Source organism: Microcebus murinus, chromosome 9 (genome assembly GCF_040939455.1).
Source record: "Microcebus murinus isolate Inina chromosome 9, M.murinus_Inina_mat1.0, whole genome shotgun sequence".
Classification (NCBI taxonomy): Eukaryota; Metazoa; Chordata; class Mammalia; order Primates; family Cheirogaleidae; genus Microcebus; species Microcebus murinus.
The window spans coordinates 102386516-102410320 of record NC_134112.1 but is presented as its reverse complement, the minus strand read 5'-3'; the positions used below and the strand labels follow the sequence as shown (position 1 = coordinate 102410320).

The 23805-nt window shown below is 35.2% G+C and overlaps 1 protein-coding gene across 4 annotated transcripts in view; it reads left to right on the top strand.

Moving 5' to 3' along the window:
• LMBR1 (limb development membrane protein 1) overlaps positions 1–23805 on the top strand; it is a 146819-nt gene that overhangs the window by 71825 nt on the left and 51189 nt on the right. For 3 of the 4 annotated variants that reach the window (XM_012786269.3, XM_012786267.3, XM_012786270.3), the window contains exons 6-8: positions 20381–20507; positions 20992–21060; positions 22210–22274. The exons of the other annotated variant lie outside the window; for it this stretch is intronic. In XM_012786269.3, coding sequence (XP_012641723.1) covers positions 20381–20507; positions 20992–21060; positions 22210–22274 — 261 coding nt within the window. The remainder of the gene's footprint in view (positions 1–20380; positions 20508–20991; positions 21061–22209; positions 22275–23805) is intronic. 4 annotated transcript variants of the gene reach the window in all.

The window sequence follows — 23805 nt, the reverse complement described above, 5'->3', positions numbered from 1 at the left end:
TAGTATGAGAAAGGAACACAACAGGCTTTTCATGAACACTTTTTAATCAGAAAATATTAAGCTAAAACTAGCCATATACACAAGAGGTCATTATGAAAAAAATTATTTTGCGTACATAGGAACATAATTTAACATTAGAAAGCTTATGACTATAATTCACATGAGGAGAGTAAATGAGAAAAAAAATCATGTGAACACCTCGAAAGAGACAAAACACATTCAATAATATCAATATTCATTCATGATTAAAAAGCAAAGTAGGAAACAAAAGGGAATTTTCTTAACCTGTAAATGGATCTCTACCATAAGCCTACAATTGACATTGTGCTTAATGGTAAAATGCTAAATGTGTTTACTTTAAAATTGGGATGTGCATTTAAAATATTTTTATTTCTAATAATCAATACTGTTATTAGGACTCTTTACTAGTACACTAAGACAATAAAAGGAAAATTTTAAAGGAACTACCAAAGTAATCATTAACAGATGATATTGTCTGTTGAGAAAATCCTATAGAATCTAAAGATAAATTATCAATTTAAATAAGAAATTTAACAAGGAAGCTGTAGGATTAATATATAAAAAAATCAATAAATACTAGCAACAAACAGAAAAATCTAATTAAAAATACCTTCTCTATAGCAAGATAGCCTGAAGTATCTTGAAATAAATTTAAGAAATGATGCTTAAAACCTTTATGGAAATAAGATATAGAAACAAAAAATCTTATTTAAAGATGTAAAAGAAGACCTAAATAAATAGATACTCTTTGTTCATGATTTTTAGAGTCATTTCAATCATAATAAAAATTCCAAGAAGTTTTCTTATGGAATGCGACAAGCAGATAGTAAAAATTTAATGGAATAGCAGAAAGCAAAAGAATAGCCAAAGCAATTTTGAAGACTAAGTTGATGGATCAGATATTTAAAAAATGGGCAAAGAACTTGAATAGACATTTGAAGTCCATCCAAAGAAGATATAAATGGCCAATAAGTACGTGAAAAGATACTCAACATCACTGATCACTAGGGAAATACAGATCAAAACTACAATGAGATACCACTTCACACTAGCTAGTAAATTGTCTACTAGCAAAACACCCAAGAGAATAACAAGTATTGGCAAGAATGTGGAGAAACTGGAATTCTTGTGCACTGTGGATGGAAATGTTAAATGGTGTACTGCTCAATATTGTGGTTCTGCAAAAAATAAAAAACAATTACCATATGGTCCAGCAGTTTTACTTCTGGGAATATATCAAAAAGAACAGAAGGCAGGGACTCCAACAGATATGTGTACATCCATGTTAATAGCAGCACTATTCACAATAGCCAAAGGGTGCAAGCCACCCAAATGTCCATTGATGGATGAATAGATAAGCATGTGGTATATCCATGAATGTAATATTAATCAGCCTTAAGAAAGGACATTCTGGCACATGCTACAACTTAGATGAACCTTAAAGACATGCTAAGTGAAATAGGGCAGTTATAAAATGACAAATTCTGTATGATTCTACTTATATGAGGTACCTAAAGTGGTCAAATCCATAGAAACAGAAAGTAGAATGGTGGTTACTAGGGAGAATGGGGAGTTACTGTTTAATGGGTATAGAGTTTCAGTTGGTGAAAATGAAATGAGTTCTGGAGATGGATAGTGGTGATGATACAACAGTAGGAATGTAATAATGCTACTTACCTATGCACTTAATGGTTAAAATGGTAAATTTTATGTATATTTTACCACAATTATAAAGACAGTAAATAGATGATAAACATGGCAGTGTTTTGTGGTTACCTTTGGGCAGGTTGGTGCAGAAGGTTGATGTGGTTGGGAGGGTCACATGGGTGCTGCAGTGGTCTTGGAAATTGAGTAGTGTATCTATGGATATACTACTTATTTTGAGTAGTATATCTATGGATATTTAATAGACATATAAACATATAAACTAAACTTTTATTATTTAAAAATAGAAAGGAGAAACAGATGATTTTTTTCTTGGTGATGGGCTCACATTAACTAAACAGAGGCTGATGCATAAAATCAAGTGCCGATTTATTGATTTTCAATGAAAAAATATAAAATACTCGTGTGTGTACATGCACATAACTCTTGTACATTGAGAAAGGCAGGAAATGTGGAAATCTGGGAGAGATGTGCCCAAAGAAGCTAGGGGCTTGTCTATAGTGAGAACAGGCAGCCTTAAGCTTTTAAGTGTGTGTTTCCTATTCATGTCATAAAGGAGAGCTCCTCTGTGGTATTTTGGAATTTCTAGTGCTTTTCATTTAAATGTATTCTTTGCTACATAAGCAATATGACATTATTATTTAAATTGTCATGTGGCATTGCTTTATATTATATTCTAAATGTTAATGTCTTTTATATTTTATTGTAATACTATAATAAATAATAACCCTAATGATCTTTCTGTTATTTTGTCTTTATTGGAATTTGTGTCTGGGTGCTTCATAAAATGAATAATAAGATATTAGCTGAGATGTTCTATTGTATTTAAAAGTTTCCTATAGGACTGAACATTTGACCTGAGTATGAGCTTGTTGTAATGGAATTGAAAATTAATGTTCTGGTAAAAGAAGCTTTTATATACTTTGCTTTAGGTCCTTAAGTATGTTTTAAGCATTTCCCCCTACTTCACTGTTTCCATGTCATTTTGTCTTTTGTGTCTTATTTCTGTTACATGGGGAAGTGGGAAGCACAGAGTCTGAAGGCTGACAGACCTGAATTTAAAGTGAGTTCTGGTGTGCATTGAACATTGTGACCATAGGCAAGTTAGTCTTATAGTGTGACTTCCTCATGTATAATAAAATTTACCTTCTAATATATTGTGAAGATTCAGTAAGCACATATAAAGCAACTAGTAGGAGCTCTGCAAATATTAGTTACCATTTCTGCTTTTCCATAAAATTTCTAACTGAGGAATCATTAGAACAGAAATAGAAGAGAAGAGCTTTACTGGCTAACCAGTAAATTATTTTAGTGCAATGTAGTGTACTAAGAAATATTTTTTCCCAAATTTAGAATTACGTTTAAAATTTTTGATATGTACTTCCTGTAGCCTTTTTATAATTCAGTTCTTTCATTTATCTGTTGAAAACTTGTATTAATTTATTTACTTATAATTTGGAGAATTTTTGTTTCTCTAATGTCATGGGCCCAGAAATTTTAATACAATGAACATCTTAGTTCAATGAACTAGCAATATTAATGTTTTTATTTTGACTTGTCTAAAATACTTTGTTTTTATTGAGTTTTAGTAGCTTAAGCATCTTCTAGTTTCAATTTTTTCATCTTATATGGACCACATTAAATAACTATATAAGTATATAAAACAGACTGTATAGCATTTAATATTCAGAAACATTCAACTATTTCACTATAGAGCTTCATAAAGCTTTTCACAAAGCTGTTTTCTTTGACTTGGGACCAAAGTTCTTTTTGTGTATACTCAATAATTACTTTGATAGCAAAGGGGGGAATGTTTAACACTCTCTGGAGTTGCTTGTTTGTAGTTTTTTATGGTTTAAAATAATTAATACCTGTGTTTATTTTCTCTTATTAGTGCTTCTATCAGTCTTCCCCCATGACTGCATGTATGTTTGGTGGAGTCTTAATGCTATGCTGAGCAAACCTTATATTAATGTTGCTAAGAGACCCTTTTTGTAAAATGAAAACAATGGCTTGATGTTTATTTTAAATGTTCTGTGATTGTAGAATTTTTCCCAGGCTTTCCTAATAGGTGGAGACATAGTATATGAAGCAATGTTTACATCCCTTACAGGGGGGCAAGATATCCAGGCAAAACCTTGTTTAAATGTTCATCACCATAGAAACATATCAGCTCCTTGGTAGAGCTTTTGAAAGTACATTGTAATTTTCACTTCATTGATGTTTGGTATAAAGCAATTAAATGTGTTACTGACCAGCCCAAAAGTTTGAAGAAGCAATTATACCATAATCATGTTAGTGTTTTAGATTATCCATTCAGTACTTATTTAAATCTAAATTAAATCTATGTATCTACATGTGTTTAGTCTTTACTAGCCTATCTCATATAATTTAAAGTATTATATTTTTAGGTAGTTGTAGTTTCAGAAATAATACTGATATGAAATTAATATAATTAATTATGTAGCTTTCCTTAAAAACAGTATGGTGTTTTATTGAAAGAAAGTAGTTTGTTTCAGTCATTTTTTTATTTTTTCATTTTTTACCCTCATCAATGTGATAGTATCAGTTGTGTTTTTAACTAATACACTGAGTGCTTATCACACTGTGATTTTAATAAAAGGGAAAGTGTTACATTAAAATAATTCAGATTTATGGGATTTGGGGTTGTTCAGTTAGGATAAGTATTCATACTGGAAATAAAAATATTGTGAAGTTTGTACAGTCCTAGTACTATATGACATAGTCTAAGCATTCAAAATTATGTCAAGAAAGTACAACTATTGATAATAAATAGAAGTTCTTGTAGTCCTGATGTTATATTTAGGAGACTTTTCTCATTTTTTAAGAGGAACAATGGAGATCTTTTTCCTCATTGACAGTGCTTTGCCACTTTGTTGTTTGAAGGGTATTTTAATAAGTTATTCTGACATCTGGTACATCTTTTAGCTCAGTATATGCAAGAATGGAGTTGATAGGAAGCTTCCCCTTGGGGCTTTCTAGCTCCTGATTCTGTCTCTTAATGGAAAAATGAGCAGTAGGCATATTTTTTGCTTATATGCTGTCCTGCTGGTGATTAATGGTAGTGATAAAAGTGCTCACAATGCTTTTTATTACTTTGCAGACAGAATCACGCTCAAAAGTCCAAAAATCTCACATATTACATGCCACAAAGCCTGTACTCTTTAGGCTTTGTAATATTTTTAGGATCTCAAGAAAGATAGTGATAACAGTTTATAGATTTTTGCTACTTGTGTTAACAAGCCGATGCTGAATTTAACAAATGAAATCTCTGATTATATATAATCCCATCACCGCTGTTCTCACCAGCCTAAAGTTTTTGAAGGCAAAAAATCTGCTGCATTGCATTTAGTGAATGAATTTATGGTTTTCTATCATTTTGTCTAAAGCTCATGAATGTGGTATTTAATTGATTTCAAGTTGGGCTGATTTTGTCTCATTTACTCACAAAAAGAAAATAAAATTAACAAAAGGAAAACATAACTGTCCTAGCCTCCTAGTGGATTAAGTCAGAATAATAATTATTTCTGACTATATCAATTATTTTTAGTATTTCATAGGACAGGCATAATCATATTAATTTAGATGGGTTATATTGGTACAGCTTTTTCTATAAGTATAATATTGTCAATTTATTCTTTTTTATGTAGATTGATAACTGGGCATGAGCAGATTTCTCTTTGTGAGTTATTTATCGTCTTTCAAAAGAAATATTTACCAATTTGAAATAAAGTTTTGAAAAGCTTATATGAGTTGACTACAGAGGATTTTTTTGGCTAAATGTTTCTTATTTGACTGCTTAAGCATATGAGAACACATTTTAAACATTTCTTCTTATTATTTGTGTATTTATAATAGAAAAATCATTCTCTTGGATGGGTGGAGTGGCAGTAGGAAGGGATGAATTTGAGTTGTAATTACACAGTAGAATTAGAAGGACTTGGTGTTTGCCTGGAGCAAGGCTCAGGACGTGTTTAGGGGTAGGAGATGGAGTTTGGCAGGAAAAATAGGTAAGGAGGATGTTTCCAGTGTTTGGCATAAACAACAAAATGGATAATGATTTCATTTATTGAAGTGTGTGTCACTGATAGAGGAGCACAGATAGGGAGTAAAATGATGACTCTGGTTTTAGAATGGAGTTTAAGGTACCTGTGAGATGTCTAATGGGAGATGGCAGTTGCATATATGGATCTTGGTCACAGTAGTAAGGTTTGGACGAAAGATACAAACTTCAGATTTATTGACTACACGAGGAGGCAAGATCACCTGGGGAAAGAACTGAGCACTGTATTTGGTGAACCATCTTAATCTTAATCAATTCATGTACCACTTTGGGTTGGTGATTAGGAATTATCAAGCCTCTTGGTAATGCTGAAGTTAGAGATGCACTTACATAGCATGGGAAAGATGACCATCTGAGATTGAGCCATGGGAGAGAAGAGTCCAACAGATTTTCTTTCATGGAATGAAAGAAGAGTGGAAACAGAGAGACTGAGGGATAGAGGAGGGACGCTGAGTGCCCACAGACCACTCAGCCATGTCTTTCTAAGGTAAAGGTGTAGCCAGCTGTGGTGGTAAGAAAGTAGAGGATGAGATTGTGGATCACAGAGGAAAGCCAGGAATCAGTATAAAGATTATCAAGTAACACTGAAGGCCCACTTTGAAATGGAGTAGTAAAGTTTCTCATGGCTTTATAAATTTTCCCTCAACAGGGCAGAGAATCAAGGAGTAAGCTGCCATTGGGAGTTGTTCAGGCTGGTCTGGTGGAAGTCAAAGGTGCAAGGAGTACTAGGGTATTGTTGATGTTGGATAGTTGTTACAATGCACTAGTTCACTGTAGGGTTTGGGCAGATGAGACGGAAGACTGACTGGAAGGGTCAGGAGGGACCAAGGAAGCAGAGATCATGAGGATGGGACATAGAGCAGGGAGGGGCTGTGGGAGTCAGAGGAAGATAGGCTGTTGTGGGCTGAGAGAGCAGTTCCAGAGTTTGAGATCAGAGAGGTAGGCCTGACAGATGGTGGGATGGGATCAGTGGATGTGCAGGTGGCTACAGTAGAATGAAGATTAAGTTAGTTGTAACTGTGGTTGTGAGGGAAGGGGATGTGATAAGAAGTACTTAAGAACCAGGTGTTCATGTCATCAAGAGAGATGAGATTGTTTCTTACAGGTCTGTAGATGGCAGGTGACAAAGATGCTGAGAGAGTGATCAGATGGCATTAGGGGGTGGTATAAATTTAAGTTAGAAATAACAATGATATGAGAACTCTCAGGCCTTAGAAATTTAAAAAACAAAAGACAAAGACTATAGTTTGAGTCATTATAGTTAATCCTTATATTGTGTTTACTAAGCACCAGATATTGTGCTAAGATGTTAGATATATTAACTCATTTGATCTTTTTAACAATCCTATGAGAGAAGGGTGTTATTAATATCCCTGTTTTACACAGGAGGAAACTGAAGCACAATGAGGTCTAGTAATTTGCCCACGGTTATCCAGGTAGTAGTAGGTGATGGAATCAGGATTTGAACCCAAGCAGTCTGATGCTCTAGCTGGGGCTTTTAACCAGCTTATTATATACTATCTGTCTCAAAAACTCAACTTGGATATTTTTTTAAAAAGTTGTTCCTTTGGGTACCAATTTCTTGGAAGTTAATTCCTTGAAGAAGAAAATTAAAAACAAGATTAGATTGTACTCAAATTACTTCAGTCATACATATCCACTCTAGAAAATTTGGAAAAAATAGAAAAGCGTAAAGAATAACAGAAAATGTTCCCCCATAATCATAATCCTAGAGCTAAGACTGTTTATATTGATTACACATATTTTTTCTCTATTTATTTAAATGAGGTCATACTATACACACACAAAGATTATATTATGAACATTTCCCATGATTTAAGATGTAATGTCTTATTCTATAGAAGTATCATAATTTATTCAATCCGTTACAGTTGGGTGTGGAGGTCATTAGTGCGTGTGTGCGCGTGCTTGCGCGCGTACACGTGCGCACACACTTATCTTTAAGATTTGATAAAATTATTTATGAACTCTTCAGATTTTTTTATTTTTCAAATAAAATTAGCATGGGAATTCTACGTTACTTGTAACTTTAAAAGTACACACTTGGCCAGGCGCAGTGGCTCACGCCTGTAATCCCAGCACTCTGGGAGGCCGAGGCGGGTGGATTGCTCGAGGTCAGGAGTTCAAAACCAGCCTGAGCAAGAGCGAGACCCCGTCTCTACTATAAATAGAAAGAAATTAATTGGCCAACTAATATACATAGAAAAAATCAGCCGGGCATGGTGGCGCATGCCTGTAGTCCCAGCTACTCGGGAGGCTGAGGCAGCAGGATTGCTTGAGCCCAGGAGTTTGAGGTTGCTGTGAGCTAGGCTGATGCCACGGCACTCACTCTAGCCTGGGCAACAAAGCGAGACTCTGTCTTTTAAAAGTACACACTTATAAAATCATCTGTGCCAAGAGCTTTCATTTATTTATTTTTAATTTAAAAAAAGTTTAATTGTTATGAGTATATAATATTAATAGTTGTATATCTTTATAGGATACATGTGATGTTTTGATACAGGCATACAATGTGAATTAATCAAAGCAGGGTAACTGGGATATCCATCACCTCAGGCATTTACCATTTGTTTGTGTTAGAAATGTTCTAGTTCCATTCTTCTATGTTAAAGTAAACCATAACTTATTATTGATTGTAGTCACTTCGTTGTGCTCTTAAGTATTGCTCATTCTATCTAATTATCTCACTATATTTTTACAACCATTAACCACTCCCTGGTTTATCCCCCTCTTCACTACCCTTCCCAGCCTCTGGTAGCCATCATTCTACTCTCTGTCTCCATGAGGTCAATAGTTTTTAATGTTCACCTCCCACATATGAGTGAGAACATGAGAGATTTGTGTTTCTGTGCTTGGCTTATTTTATTTAACATGATGTTCTCTGGTTCCATCCATTGCAAATGGCAGGATTTCATTTTTTGTGGTGATATAATATTTTACTGCATATATATATACACCACAATTTCTTTATTCATTCATCTGTTGATGGTCCCTTAGGTGGATTCCATATCTTGCCTATTGTGAAGAGTGCTACAATAAACATGAAAGTGCACATATCTTTTTGATATACTGAATTCCCCTCCTTGGGGTATATATCCAGCAGTGGGATTACTGGGTCATATGGTAATATTCTATTTTTAGTTTTTTGAGGAACCTTCCATACTGTTCTCCATGGTGGTTGTACTAATTTACATTCCTACCAACAGTGTATGAGGGTTCTGCTTTCTTCACATCCTCGCCAGCATTAGTTATTGCCTGTCTTTTTATTGAAGGCCATTTTAACTGGGCTGAGATGATATCTCATTGTAATTTTATTTTGCATTTCTCTGTTGACTAATGATGTTGAATATTTTTCATATACCTGTTAACCATTTGTAAGTCTTCTTTTGAGAAATGTGTATTCAGATCTTTTGCCTATTTCTTAATCAGATTATTTGGTTTTTTTCCTATTGAGTTATTGGGGCTCCTTATATATTCTAGCTATTAATCCCTCATCAGATGGATATTTTGCAAATATTTTCTCCCATTTTGTGGGTTGTCTTTTCACTTTGTTGACTGTTTCCTTTGCTGTGCAGAAGCTTATTAGCTTGATGTGATCCCATTTGTCCAGTTTTGCCTTGGTTGCGTGTGCTTTGGGGGTATTTCTCAAGAAGTCCTTGTTCAGACCAATGTCCTGAATTGTTTCCCCAATGGTTTCTTTTAGCAGTTTCATAGTTTCAGGTCTCAGATTTAAGTCTTTAATACATTTTGATTTGGTTTTTTTGTGTGTGTATAGTGAGAGATAAGAGTCTAGTTTCATTGTTTTGCATATGGATATCCAGTTTTCCCAGCACCATTTATGGAAGCGACTATCATTTCTCCACCTTTGTCGAAGATAAATTCTCTATAGGTGTGTGGATTTATTTCTGGGTTCTCTATTCTGTTCCATTGGACTGTGTTTCTGTTTTTATTCCAGTACAATGCTGTTTTGGTTACTACAGCTCTGTAGTATAATTTGAAGTCAGGTAATGTGATTTCCTTCAGTTTTGTTCTTTTTGCTTAGGATGGCTTTGGCCAGTCTGTGTCTTTTGTGGTTCCATATAACTTTTAGGATTATTTTTTCTATTTCTGTGAAGAATTTCATTGGTATTTTAATGAGAATTGCATTGAATCTGTAGATTGCTTTGGGTAGTATGGACATTTTAATGATATTAAAATATGATATTCCAATCCATGAGCATGGAATATCTTGAGTTTTTTTGTATCCTCTTGAATTTCGTTCATCAATGTTTTATAGTTTTCATTATAGAAATATTTCACTTCTTTGGTTAACTGTATTTCTGGGTATTTTATTTTATTTGTAGCTATTGTAAATGGGATTGCTTTCTTGGTTTCTTTTTGAGATTGTTTGCTGTTGGCATATAGAAATGCTACTGATTTTTGTATGTTGATTTTATATCCTGAAACTTAACTGAATTTATTTATCGGTTCTAATAGTTTTTTGTGAAGTCTTTAGGCTCTAGATATAAGATCATATCGTCTGCAAACAAAGGTAATTAGATTTCTTCCTTTCCAGTTTGGATGTACTTTATTTAATTTCTCTTGCCTGATTGCTCTAGCTAGAACTTCCAATACTATGTTACATAGCAGTGGTGAAAGTGGCATCCTTGTCTTATTCTAGATCTTAGAGGAATGGCTTTCAGTTTTTCCCCATTCAGTGAGATGCTGGCTATGGGTCTGTCATATATGGCTTTTATTTTGTTGAGGTAAATTCCTTCTATACTCAGTTCCTTGAGAATTTTTATCATGAAGCAATGTTGACTTTGATCAAATGCTTTTTCATCATCAATTGAAATGATCATATGGTGTTTTGCTTCATTCTGTCGATAAGATGTATCACATTGATTGATTTTCATATCTTGTACCATCCTGGCAATCTCTCTTGATCTTGATGAATAATCTTTTTAATGTGTTGTTGAATTTTGTTTGCTAGAATATTGTTGAGGATTTTTGCATTTATGTTCGTCAGAGACATTGGCCTGTAATTTTCTTTTTCCATTATGTCTTTGGTTTTGTGGTCAGGATGATGCAGGCTTTGTAGAATGAGTTTGGGAGTATTCCCCCCTCCTCAGTTTTTTTGAAATAGTTTAAGTAGGATTGGTATTAGTTCTTTGAATGCTTGGTAGAATTCAGCAGTGAAGCCATTAGGTCCTAGACTTTTGTTTCATGGGAAACATTTTCTTACTGCTCCTATCTTGTTACTTGGTTTATTCAGGTTTTGGTTTTTCAACCTATCTTGGTTTATTCAGGTTTTGGATTTCTTCCTGGTTCAATCTTGGTAGGTTGTATGTGTCTGTGTTTATCCATGTTTTCTAGGTTTTCAATTTATTGGCATATATTGCTCATAGTAGTCGCTAATGATCCTTTGTGTTTCTGCAGTATCAGTTGTAATGTCTCCTTTTTCATCTCTAATTTTATTTATTTGGGGCTTCTCTCTTTTTTTCTTAGTCTAGCTAAAGGTGTGTCAATTTTGTTTATCTTCAAAAAATCAACTTTTTGTTTCATTGATCTTTTATATTGCTTTTTTGGTTTCAGTTAAATTTATTTCTGCACTGATCTTTATTATTTCTTTTCTTTTACTACGTTCGGGTTTGGTTTGCTCTTATTTTTCTAGTTCTTTGAGATGCATTCTTAGCTTGTTAATTTAAAACTTTTCTACTTTTTTGATGTAGGCACTTACTGCTATAAATTTTCCTCTTATTGCTTTTTTTGTATTTCATAGATTTTCATTTGTTTTGAGAAATTTTAAAATTTCCTTCTTAATCTCTTCATTGACTCACTGGTCATTCAGGAGCGTATTGTTTAATTTCCATGTGTTTATATATTTTCCAGTGTTCCTCTTGCTATTTATTTCTAGTTTTATTCCATTGTGGTCAGAGAAAATACTTGGTATGATTTCAATTTTTTTGAATTTAAGACTTGTTTTGTGGCCTAACATATGGTCTATCCTTGAGAATAATCCATGAGCCGAGAAGAAGAACATATACTCTGCCGCTGTTGGATGCAATGTTCTGTAAGTCCATTCGGTCTATAGTGTAGATTAAGTCCAAAGTTTCTTTGTTGATTTCGTCTGGATGATCTGTCCAGTGGGAGTATTGAGGTCTCCAACAATTATTGTATTGGGATCTCTCTCTCTCTTTACCTGTGATAATATTTGCTTAAATATGCGGGTGCTTCAGTGTTGGGTTCATAAATATTTAGAATTGTTATAGCCTCTTACTGAATTGACGACCCCTTTATCATTATATAATGGGCTTTGTCTCTTTTTATGGTTTTTGTCTTGAAATCTATTTTATCTGATAGAAGCATAGCTACTCCTGCTCTTTTTTGGTTTCCATTTGAATAGAATATCTTTTTCTATCTCTTTATTTTCAGTCTATGTGTGTCTTTATAGGGGAAGTGGGTTTCTTGCAGACAACATGTAGTTGGCTCTTGTTTTTTTATACATTTAACCACTCTATGTTTTTTGATTAGAGACTTTAGTCCCTTCACATTCAGTGTTATTATAAACAGGTAAGGACTTACTCCTGCCATGTTATTTGATTTTCGATTGTTTTGTGGCCTTCCCTCTCTTCCCTTCCCTCCCTCTCTTCTTTCCTTCCTTTCTTCCCTCCTTTGTTAAAAGTGATTTTCTTTCATGACTAGCCTGAGCAAGAGCAAGACCCTGTCTCTATTAAAAATAGGAAAATTAGCCAGGCATGGTGTGTTCCTATAGTCTTAGCTACTCAGGAGGCTGAGCCAGGAGGAATACTTGAGCCCATGAGGCTTGCAACAAATGTTTTATAACCACTTATTTTAAACATATTACACCTCTGCTTACAAACAAGCAAAAGGAAATCTAACAGAAATTCTACCCTTTAACTCCTTCCACCCACCACTTTTTAACTTTTGTTGTTCCCGTCCATGTCTTTTTATACTATCTCTCAAAAAGTAGTTGTAGTTATTTTCGATAGGTTTGTCTTTTAGTCTTCCTACTCAAGATATAAATTGTCTATACACTGCAATTACAACAATAGAATATTCTGTGTTTATGTACTTACCAGAGAGTTGTATTCTTTCAGATGATTTCTTATTGTTCATTAACATCATTTTCTTTCAGATTGAAAAACTCCTTTTAGCATTTCTTGTAGGACAGCTTTTGTTAGTCTGTTTGAAGGATATTTTTGTAGGATATAATCTAGGGTTAAGGTTTTTTTCCTTCAGCACTTTGAATATGTCGTGTCTCTCTTGGCCTGTAAGGTTTCAACTGAGCAGTCTGCTACCAGACATAGTGGAGCTCCTTTATACATTATTGTTTTCTTTTTTCTTGGTTCCCTTAGAACCTTTTCTTTATTCGTGATCCTTGGGGGCTTGATTATTAAATGCCTTGAGGTAGTCTTGTTTGGGTTAAATCTTCTTGGTGTTCTATGACCTTATTGTACCTGAATATTGATATCTTTCTCTAGGTTTAGAGAGTTCTATGTTATTATTTCTTTTAATAAACTTTCTACTCCAATCTCTCTGTCTACCTCCTCTTTAAGGCTAAAAGCACTTAGATTTGCCCCTTTGAGGATATTTTCTAGATCTTGTAGGTGTGCTTTGTTTTTTTAAATTCTTTTTTCTTTTTTCTCTTCTGACCATGTGTTTTAAATGGCCTATCTTCAAGCTCACTAATTCATTCTTCTGTGTGGTCAATTCTGCTCTTGAGATACACTGATGCATTTCTCAGTTTGTCAGTTGAATTCTTCAGCTCCAGAATTTCTACTTATTTTTTTTTTTTTTATTTCGATCTCTTTGATAAATTTCTCTGATAGACTTCTGAATTCCTTTTCTATGTTGTCTTGAAGTCCACTGAGCTTCTTCAGGACAGCTATTTTGAAATCTTTGTCTTTCAGGTCACCTATCTCCATCACTTCAGGATTGTTCGGTCACAGTACTCTAGGTAGTTTATTTGGTGAGGTCACGTCTTCCTTAATGTTTTTGACACTTATGGATGTTTGTCAGTGTCTGGGCATTGAAAAGTTAGGTATTTGTTTTAATCTTCGCAGTCTGGGGTGTGTTTGAGCCCATCTTTCTTGAGCAGGCTTTCCAGATAGTCAAAGGGAATTGAGTGTTGTGATCTTAATCTCTGGTCACTGCAGCCATATCAGCACTGGAAGTTTCCTGAGCCCAGTAGTGCCGTGACTCTTGCAGATTCCTGGTGGTACCGCCTTGGTGGACTTGAGTAAGAGATACGGGAGAATTCCTGGATTACCAGGTAAAGTCTCTCACTATTGTCTGTCACTTTCTGTGCTGGGCTGCTGGAGTTGGGGGAAGGGTGAGTGGGCAGTGCCTTGTGGCCACCACAGCTGGGACTGTGCCAGGTCACACCTGAAGCCAGCCCAGTCTCACCCAAAGCCCATGGTGACCACTACCTGGCCACCTCTGATATTTATTCAAAGCCCCAGGGCTCTTTAGTCAGCAGGGGCAAATCCTGCCAGGACTGACTCCTTCTCTTCAGGGCATTGTGTATCCTTCTTGCCCAGGATGGGTCCAGAAATGCCATCCTGGAACTTAGGCCTGGATTCAGGGGCCTCAGGCATCTGCTTGGTACTTTATCTTATTATGGCTAAGCTCGTACCTAAGTAGCAAAGCAAAGTCCTCTGAACTCTTCCCTTTCCTTTCCCCAAGTACAAGACTCTTCCTGAGCTGCATTGACTATAGTTGGGGGGAGGGGGTAACACAGGCACTGGTGTCTCACTTGGTCATGTGCACTGGCTCTAAGCCAGCACAGTCATAGGAATTGCCCAGGGACTGCAGCCTTTGTGCCCCCCTCCCTTAGGCATTTAGTCCAGGCCCCAGGCTGCTTTGTGTCAGCTGGTGGTAGAGTGAGCCTGAACTCGGGTTTCAGGGTGGAGGATTTCCCTCTGGCCAGGTTGGCCTAAATGCTCCCTCCACGAGCATCAGCAGAATTCTGCCCTGTGCTGTGCTCCCCTGTGCCAGGGCGGCCCTGGGTTTCAATACAAAGTCCCACAATCACTTCACCCTCCCTCCCCCAGCACACAGTTTCTCTCATTCTCTCTCTGCTTGGTGCTGGCGCACACTGCCAGGGGTAGGGGTGGCATAGGCAATGTAAGACTGCCTTTCCTGCCCTCTTCAGTGCCTGTTTCCTGTTATAATGTTAAAACCAGGTAGTATGATTGCTCACCTGATTTTTAGTTCTTCTGAAAGTGCTTGCGTGTGTGGATTGTTACTGAATATGGTGTTCATGTGGATGGACTATTCCTGGAGGTTTCTATTCTGCCATCTTGCTCCTCTTCCTCCCCCAAGGGCTTTCACTGAGGGAAGTTCCTTATCAACATTTTGAATTTCTTCAAAGGTTTTTTCTTTTCATTTTTTGTCTTCTGCTTTAGTCAGTTTTAGAAAAACATATTTTCCTAGAAACGTGCCCTACCCTATTCATTGTGTTTTTAAATTTATTGACAGAGAATTGTACTTGGTATTCTTTGTAAATTGTATTCCATATCTTGATTATACTCTTTCTTATTCCTCACGTGTTTTTGCTCTTTTATTTTTCTTGATTGTTCTAGGCAGACATTTATCTCAATTCTTTTCGAAGAACTACCTCTTGGATTTAGTTGTTTTTTCCTACTGTTTTACTCCTTTTTTCCCCATTAATTATAGCATTTATCTTAATTTCCTCCTTTATTATGCCCTGTTGTTCACTTTACAAATTCTTGAGTTGAGTGCTTTATTTTTTATCATTTCTTTAATAATAAAACTCATTTGAGTATCTGAATACAGATTTTGCTGTACCCTGTAAGTTTTGTTATTCTTGTTTTGTTACTTTTTAAAAGGTCTATAATTGCATTAGCATATTTTAATTTAAACTTTATTGTTAATCTATTGTGTTCAGATATTTAAATTTATTCTTTATTATTAATGTATATTCAGATAAAGAAATTCATATTTTAGAGTTTGACATATTTTTTGTAGCTTAATTTCCAATTCAGTTTGTAAATTTTCCTTGAGTAATTGAAATGAAAGTATTCCCTATAGCAGATTACTTTATTAAATTTATTAAATCAACCTTGTTAATTATTTTTCTGATTCTGTATATCCTTTTTAGTATTTTTCCCTTCTTGACCAGTTGCATACTGATAGAGAGGTGTGTTAGAAGAAACAGTCTGCCTGGGTCCTGAGCTTTCCTGCCTTTTTTTGGGTAGGGCCCTTTGGGCTGATTCAGTTTACTATTGTGTGACTTGCACTGCCTAATATATAACTGGTATTGATGCTTTACATGGTTGTACATTCTTGGCCACAGGGACTGTCCCCTACCTTTGGCCCAACAGAAACAATATTGGATCCTAGGAGGAGAAGCTTTAATGAGAGCTTTAATGAGAGACTTCATAACTCCCATGTACTCAGGCCATTTCCTAGTGTAGCAGAAACACTCCTGCCTGACACAGTCTTTAAGTAGACTTATAAGAAAAGGCAGCTGTTAACCCACCACTCAGCTCTTTTTGAAATGGATTGCCCAGCGTGTGGAGACCATGTGACTCTCTAGCCAGACCTCCCCACATTGGTGTGGAGCAACTTAGATGCCATGACCCGTTAGATGAAAGGGCCCTCACGGGGCTCCTGGCCAAATAGCAATGTTCTATTCTAGAGCTGAACCTGCCTGACATCAAGGTTTCAGGAGAAAAAGTAGCAGTTACTTCTTGGAGCAAACTCTGTCCCCAGCTCTACTGCTGCAGCCAAGCCACTCATGTCACCTAGGGAGGCCCTCATGCCCAGAGGTACCCCTGTGTCCGGGCTGGGCTCCTGGTGTTCAGCTGCATCAGAAGCTAATGGTATTCACTGAGCAGTGGCCGCCCATAAAAATGGACTCTTATACTTGTGAATTTTTTATTTTTTAAAAATTTGAATGAAATTTTGCTTAATATCATATAATTAAACATATGCAAGAAATAAAGAATAAAAATTTTGTTTATTTAAATATAATATAAAGAATAATAACAATGAAGCCCTACATACTCACCATTTAAACTAAAGAAATAGAACATAATATTATAGTATACGGTAAATTTTATCGATATAAAATGTCCTACTATGTCCCATTTAAGATATTTTCCTATGTCAAATCAGATACTCCTGTTACCTTTTTAAAATTTTTCACTTATTTTCTGCCATTAATTTACAATCATAGATAAAAAATAAATAAATAAAAAAATTTTCACTTCATCTTTTGATCATCTCATTTCACTGTTATTTTTTAGTATCACTTTATTTTAGGTATGCCTTATATAGTTGAGTTTTGTTTTTTGCCCTAATTGGCATATATAATTTGTTGTAGATATATTTGGGTTTTTTTTAAATCTGTTTGTATTTTTATATATTTTGTTATGTTAATATTTTGCTAAGCATGTTTTCTTTTACTATATTATTTCTTTATTTTTTTTCTTTTCTATTTTTGGCTGTCATTTACTCCCCTCTTGTGGAAGGAGGAAAGGATGTTAGCATGACACTGTTAATGAAAGTAATATTACTTTTGATACTAGTTATTATTACTGTTACTAGTATTATTACTTTAATGCTAGTAAGATTAGTGGTAACCTATAATTTTTAATAGCATTATTTAACTTTAATTTATCTACTATCAAAAAGGGAAATATTTTAAATGACCCCTATTCAAAATGAATTTTTCTTTAGCTCTTTCTTTTCTCCCATTTAAATGTCTATTTCTTTATAATCTAGAATAATTATCATTAAATGACTTCTCTTTCGAAAATATTTTTTGGCATTGTATTTTAGTTTGTAACCATATATGTCACTGTTTATATTTGTGTCTATTTTTTTAAAAAATTGTCATTGTTTACCAGCAGTCTCTGTGGAGTCATTTCACAGACCTTTGAGAAGGACTAGGAAGATAGGATGGTCTTGGGCTCCTGTACGCAACAAAGCCATAAAAGTTTGAGTCCCTCTCTTCCCTGCAGTCCTCCTGCATACACTCACATGGGTATGTGTGGCTTTCATTGCCCCCGAGGACAGGGAGAACTCCTTACCCCATTCATCCTTTCTCCCCAAGCATCTGGAGGGCAGAGTGGGGAAGAGTAGGAGTGAGGGAACATGGAGAAAATGTTTAAGCAGTTCATGGTTAAGCACACCTTTAAGCAGGGCATCTTTCATTTTGAGTGGCCACTCGTGGTGCAGCCAAACTTGTAATGTCTTTGATTTATGCAAAGCTCTCCATCCTCATTTCTGACACCATGCATTCAGCTTCAGAACTCCTTGATTCAGCAGGGGTATCCTGGGGACCTTTTAGCTGGTGTTGCAGGGCTTGCTGTTATATTACCATAGTAACATCCCTTCGTGCTTCCACTCAAAGGAGAGGGGACAACAACCAAGCCCCCAGTGGGTTCAGTCTCACACCCCTGCGCATCTCAGCCTCTAGACATGCAGTGGGTAGTTCTGTTTGGGAGTCTCGCTTTTCCGCTTGCCTACCACTTGCCTTCCTACTAGATCCTGGGAGTCTTCTCATACCCCTTAACCCAACCTGTGTGAGCCTTTGTTCTTTCTTGTCTAGAAAGCCATGTCTCTGTTAGCCTCCTGTCCTTGTTGCCAAAAACTGTTAGCAGTCAAGAACTGTGAAGGGTCTGAGAATTTATCCTGCTTGCAAGCCAGTAAGTTAGCCTGCCAGTTTCAGGGCTGGTTGTAGATATGAGATTCCTGGGTCAGAGACCAAGGACTTTGTTATGTGTAGCACAGCAAGTGCACAAGCTTCCTGTTAGTGCCTATTCCCCTTGACCTTCAGCCCCATAAGGGTGGCACAGAGCAGCCCCCACTTGGGCTTGTGTCACAGCTGAGGAGCTCTGAGCTTAGGAAACCCACTGATTTGCAAGCAAATCTGTCTGACCTTTGCTTGGAGGTGAACATTATCATACTAGACAGTAAACAAACCTGTCCTCTGCTTCAGAGAGAGACAGTGTCTATAACTTCCAAGGCTGTCTGCTCTACAAACATCCTTGAGAAGATAGACCCGAACAAGAACTGTCCTTGCTCATGAGATGCACAGAAATGTGAGAGACCCGTGGAGCATTGTCTCTTAACATGTAGGAACATATTAATATTTGAAGAAAACAAATTTAATTGTTAAGAAGTAATTATTTCAATAAAGTTGTAGTGTGTTTTGTCACAGTGTGTTTTTTGGTAGTGTGTTTTGTGTCTGTTCCTGTTTCATCTCATTCGAATAATGGCTACTTGCCATGAGATCTCTCGTGTTAAAATACTAGTCTAATTCATTCTGGTTCACTGACCTCCCTTATTGTGAACATCGAGGGTGAGCTGGCTCTCAGTTCTGAGGAAGTATTTAAAATGTGCTGAGGGAAATCTGTGATGCTGCTGAAGGGCCAGGAGGGAAAAGCCATTCCACCTCTGAGATTGTCTTATAGATCTAGGACACTTCTCTGTGGTTTTAGGACTTTTCCTTTCCTATTTCTTGAATTTGAGGAACTGGAGTGCTATGATTTAAGTGCAATCTATTCCTGCAGTTCAGAAATTAGAAAAAAATATTTAGGACAAAACTGAAACAAGTGTGTTTTCGATCTTTATAACTCATATCTTTAAACTTTTTTCAATGTGAAATGAAAGATTACATAATTTATTGAGAAACATGGATATACTTATAATTATTTCTGTTATGTTAGATATTGTAGGTTAGTGCATTACAGTACCAAATATCAATATGAATCTTTAACTTAAGGTACACAGTCAGTCATTTGGTGACTTTTCAGGAGTATAAAGAAAATTTTTTTTTGCCTGGTCCTGTAGTTTCCACGTTTAAGTCTGACCTTTAGTTTGTCCCTGAGGCAGAATTTGTTTTACATTTAAAGAAAAATTGTGCATAGCGATTCCTCATTATATTCTAGCCTTGTGGATTAATGAAAATTCCATATGATGTGAACAAAGGAATTATATATAATTGATAAAAATAATATCTATGTAGTTTATAACACTGGATTACAATGAACAGTTCTTCAGCGGCACACTAGAGGGCTCCGGAGGCTGTGAGGAGCTACATAGAATTCATGCTAATGGAGAATGACGTTCTCCAGTAAATTGGTGCATTGTGCTTTCACCAAGTTTAATGTTCACTAAACTGTTTGGCTGTATGCCATAATTAGCCTTATATTCTCCTGATTTGAATCACAGATAGAAATTCATTAATCTACTTTGTTAGTGGAAACTGTTAGGAAAGTAGTTGTTAAAAATGGTTCTGCACATGTTTTTATGAAGGATTTTTTTGTATTTTATTCCAAGCTTAATAGTAATTTTGAAAAGAAAAGTCAGTCTAAACATTATAAATTATAAGCATTTAGTGTGTTTTTCCTGTTAATAAATATAAATTTCCCCCTTTTGCAAAGGATTATTTTATGCTTTCATATGGACAGAAAGCTTATTGTTCATGAGACGAAATAAAATACTAAATACAAAATAAATACAAATACGAAATAAAAACTAAATACGAAATAAAATACTATACTAAAATACGAAATAAAATACTAAAATAATTTCTTTGATTGTAATTTTCAGGGAATCCGAGCCCGCATTTTAGAAACTCTGGTCATGCTGGTTCTTCTTGCATTATTGATTCTCGGGATAGTGTGGGTAGCCTCAGCACTCATTGACAATGATGCTGCAAGTATGGAATCTTTATATGGTATGCATTTACTTATTTTAAACAGTTTCTATAAGGGAAACTATAGTTTGGGATATAATTACACATTCAATTAAAAAATATTTTAATGACTCTTTTTAAGTTAACTCTTCATGTTAATGTACAAAATTAAGACATTTTTAGATACGTTTATGAAAATAAATGAATGTTCATTTCATATATGCAGAATGAATAAGCCACTTTTCAGATTTTTTTTTGTTAATTGGCTTCTGTCTTTAAATTTCATGAAGGCTTTTTTTTTCTCCCTCCAAACAGGTTTTGCAAAAGGGTTATTTCCTATTCTTCTATTTTAGATCTTTTTATTGTATAATTTAGAAATTATATGGTTTAGTAGACTCACATAGGCAATTATGATATTTACTATATGTTAAGATATAGTCAGCCTATATCTTATCTTAAGATAGACTAACTATATCTTAATGTAAAGTATTTTGGATTTATTAAAATATATTTACTTTTTTTCTAGATCTCTGGGAGTTCTATCTACCCTATTTATATTCCTGTATATCATTGATGGGATGTTTGTTACTTCTCTGTAAGTATTTTTCTGACTTAATATTGCTAGGAAGATAAAATTGTCTTATATTCTGGAAAATCTATGAGGAAGTTTAATCATGAGATACTTTAACAACTTGGAGATTTTTTTGAGTGGGCCATAACTATTTTTCTTGTTCAAAATAAATTTTGATAAACAGAAACGTTGAAATAATAAGATACTTTTGTTATTCTCTAAGGAAGGCCTCATCCACTGGGCTATATATAGAGAGACACATACACACACTCACACACACACAATGACATACACCACACACTCATACACACATGCCCTGCTCCTCCCTCCAGCCCATCACAATATTAGATTCTGCATTAATCAATAAATCAGTTAATTAATTAGAGACACAGAGTCTTGCTCTGTTGCCCAGGCTAGCATGCAGTGGCACAAACATAGCTCACTGCAGCCTCAAATTCCTGGGCTCAAGTGATCCTCCTACCTCAGCCTCCTGAGTAGCTGAGACTACAGGTGTGCTCTGGCACACCTGGCTAATTGTTGTTTGTTTGTTTTTGTAGAGACAGGGTCTTGCTATGTTGCCCAGGCTGGTCTCTCACTCTTGGGCTCAAGTGATCCTTCTGCCTTGGCCTTCTAGAGTGCTGGGATTATGATCATGAACCATCACACCCAGCGTAGATGATGCTTTTAAATGGAAATGGTAGAATTCTTTATGATGAATTTGTGGTTTTTACTTCAAAATTTGTTTTTTACTTGTAGCATCACAACCTATATTAGGTAAATGTAGTTCAAAAGACTTAAGACTATAGTTGTTGCTTTTAGATTTTCTTGTCTGGTTCTCAGTTCTGTTAATACTTGAAATTTAACCTGTTCTTTGCTTGGTTTTCTTTAGCTTCTTTTAAGCAAAAGTGTTTATTACTATTCAACTGATAGAATCTTGACTATCCTAAAATTTCTTCTGTCTTCATATCTCTTTCATTAGCTATAGTAATGCCCCTCTAGCCTTTTATTGATAAAGCTGAACAATCCTCTGACAAAACACTGAGAATCTAAATTGGAGACAAGAACATTCTTGAAATAATAATCTTTGACCTGGCTCTTTTTTTTATGGGTTAGTTGTTTATCTGTCCTAGCTCTGAAATGCAGTTTCTCTCTGTTGCGATCTTATTTCTGCAGTGTGCACACCAGTTGGCCTTTCCCGTATGTTCACAGTGATGGGTCAGCTGCTGGTGAAGCCAACAGTAAGTATTCTATTATAAATATTTTGTTTATTAAATAAATGTGTTTACATTTCAGCATCTTTTATTGTGAACTAGCATTTAGAAACAAGAATATTTTTATAGGTTCATCCCTCAAATTGTTTTTTTTCTTTTTTTAAACTTATTTCATAGTTTTCTTTCTTTTTTATATTTATTTTTACTTTTTTTTTCTTTTTTTACCATCCTAGGAAAAAGGTAATTCTGAATCAAATTGGTTTTTTAATATCTTTTTCATCTTTGGAAATCAATTTTGGTTTTGCTTTTAAAATACTAATAATAGGCACTCAGGTAAAATTTTTTCTAGCAAAATTTAAAACAAAATTTTTTATATATTTGCAGGTATTTTAGATGTTTGTTGCCTTATAGCAAACAGTACCTCTATTATGTTTCAAAATTTACCACATGTATGCTTTGATTTACAAAGCAGTTACGTTTCTGAAAATTTGACTACATATTATATCTTGATTAATTGAATTATACTTTGCTTTTAATCTCAGAAATACTGTATATTTACTTAAAATAATTTTCTACTGGTAGCAATTCTAATGACTTATCTCTAAGATCTTTTGGTTTCTATTTTATCAGATATTTAATAATATAAAAATAATTTCTTATCTGTACCTAGGGAATTTGTCACTTAATTTATTTTCATGGATCCTCATTGCCTACAATGTCAGGTCTAAGTTACTTACATGTTACAAGGCCTCTTACAGCCTGCCCCACTCATGTCCCTCATGCCTCTCCTACTCACTCCCCACTGGCCAGGCTGCTCTGGTCAGGCTCTGTCACTCCTTCTCCATGAGTGTCTCTGTTCTCCAGTGCCTCTCACCTACTCCAGCCACACAAAGGCCTCCTGAAGGTCCAGCTCAAATAGCGCCTCTACTCACTACATATCTTTGAGCCTTGCCTCACTTCTTTAAGTAAAAATAGTTAAACTCCTTTCTCTGCATTTCTCATATTCCCCTTTGTTTGTATCTCACTAGTAACATTATTAAATCGTTATGGTCATGTGTTTGTCTTCCCTATCATGATTCATTAAGGGAAAACACTGAGGAAATGTTATAGTGGATATTCTCTTAGTAAATGTTTGCTTAATTTTGAAAGTCATATCACTTCATATTTTCTTTTAAAAGTAAAATTTAATTTATAAAAAATATATAAGTATATTTTATGAAAAATACATAAATGTATACACACTCAAGTACAACACCCATGCTGTCAAATCTTAAAGTTCACTTTCCTCTTAGAGAGCTTTTATGACACTGTGTTCATTTAGTTTCTTCTTCCTTCTTTGATCTCTTGCTCCATTTCTGTTTCCCGCCCCCTAAATATAGACAAACGTTTAAATTTCTGTCCTTGGTCTGAAATCCTGTTAGTGCTCTGCTCTGAGTGCCTGACCATCTCTGTGCACAACCCTTCTAAATGCCTGGTTCTAATGAGCAACAGATGATGGAAACAAATTATAGTACCTTGTAAGTGCTGCCACCAAATGCCCCATGGAGCTGCTCCCCAA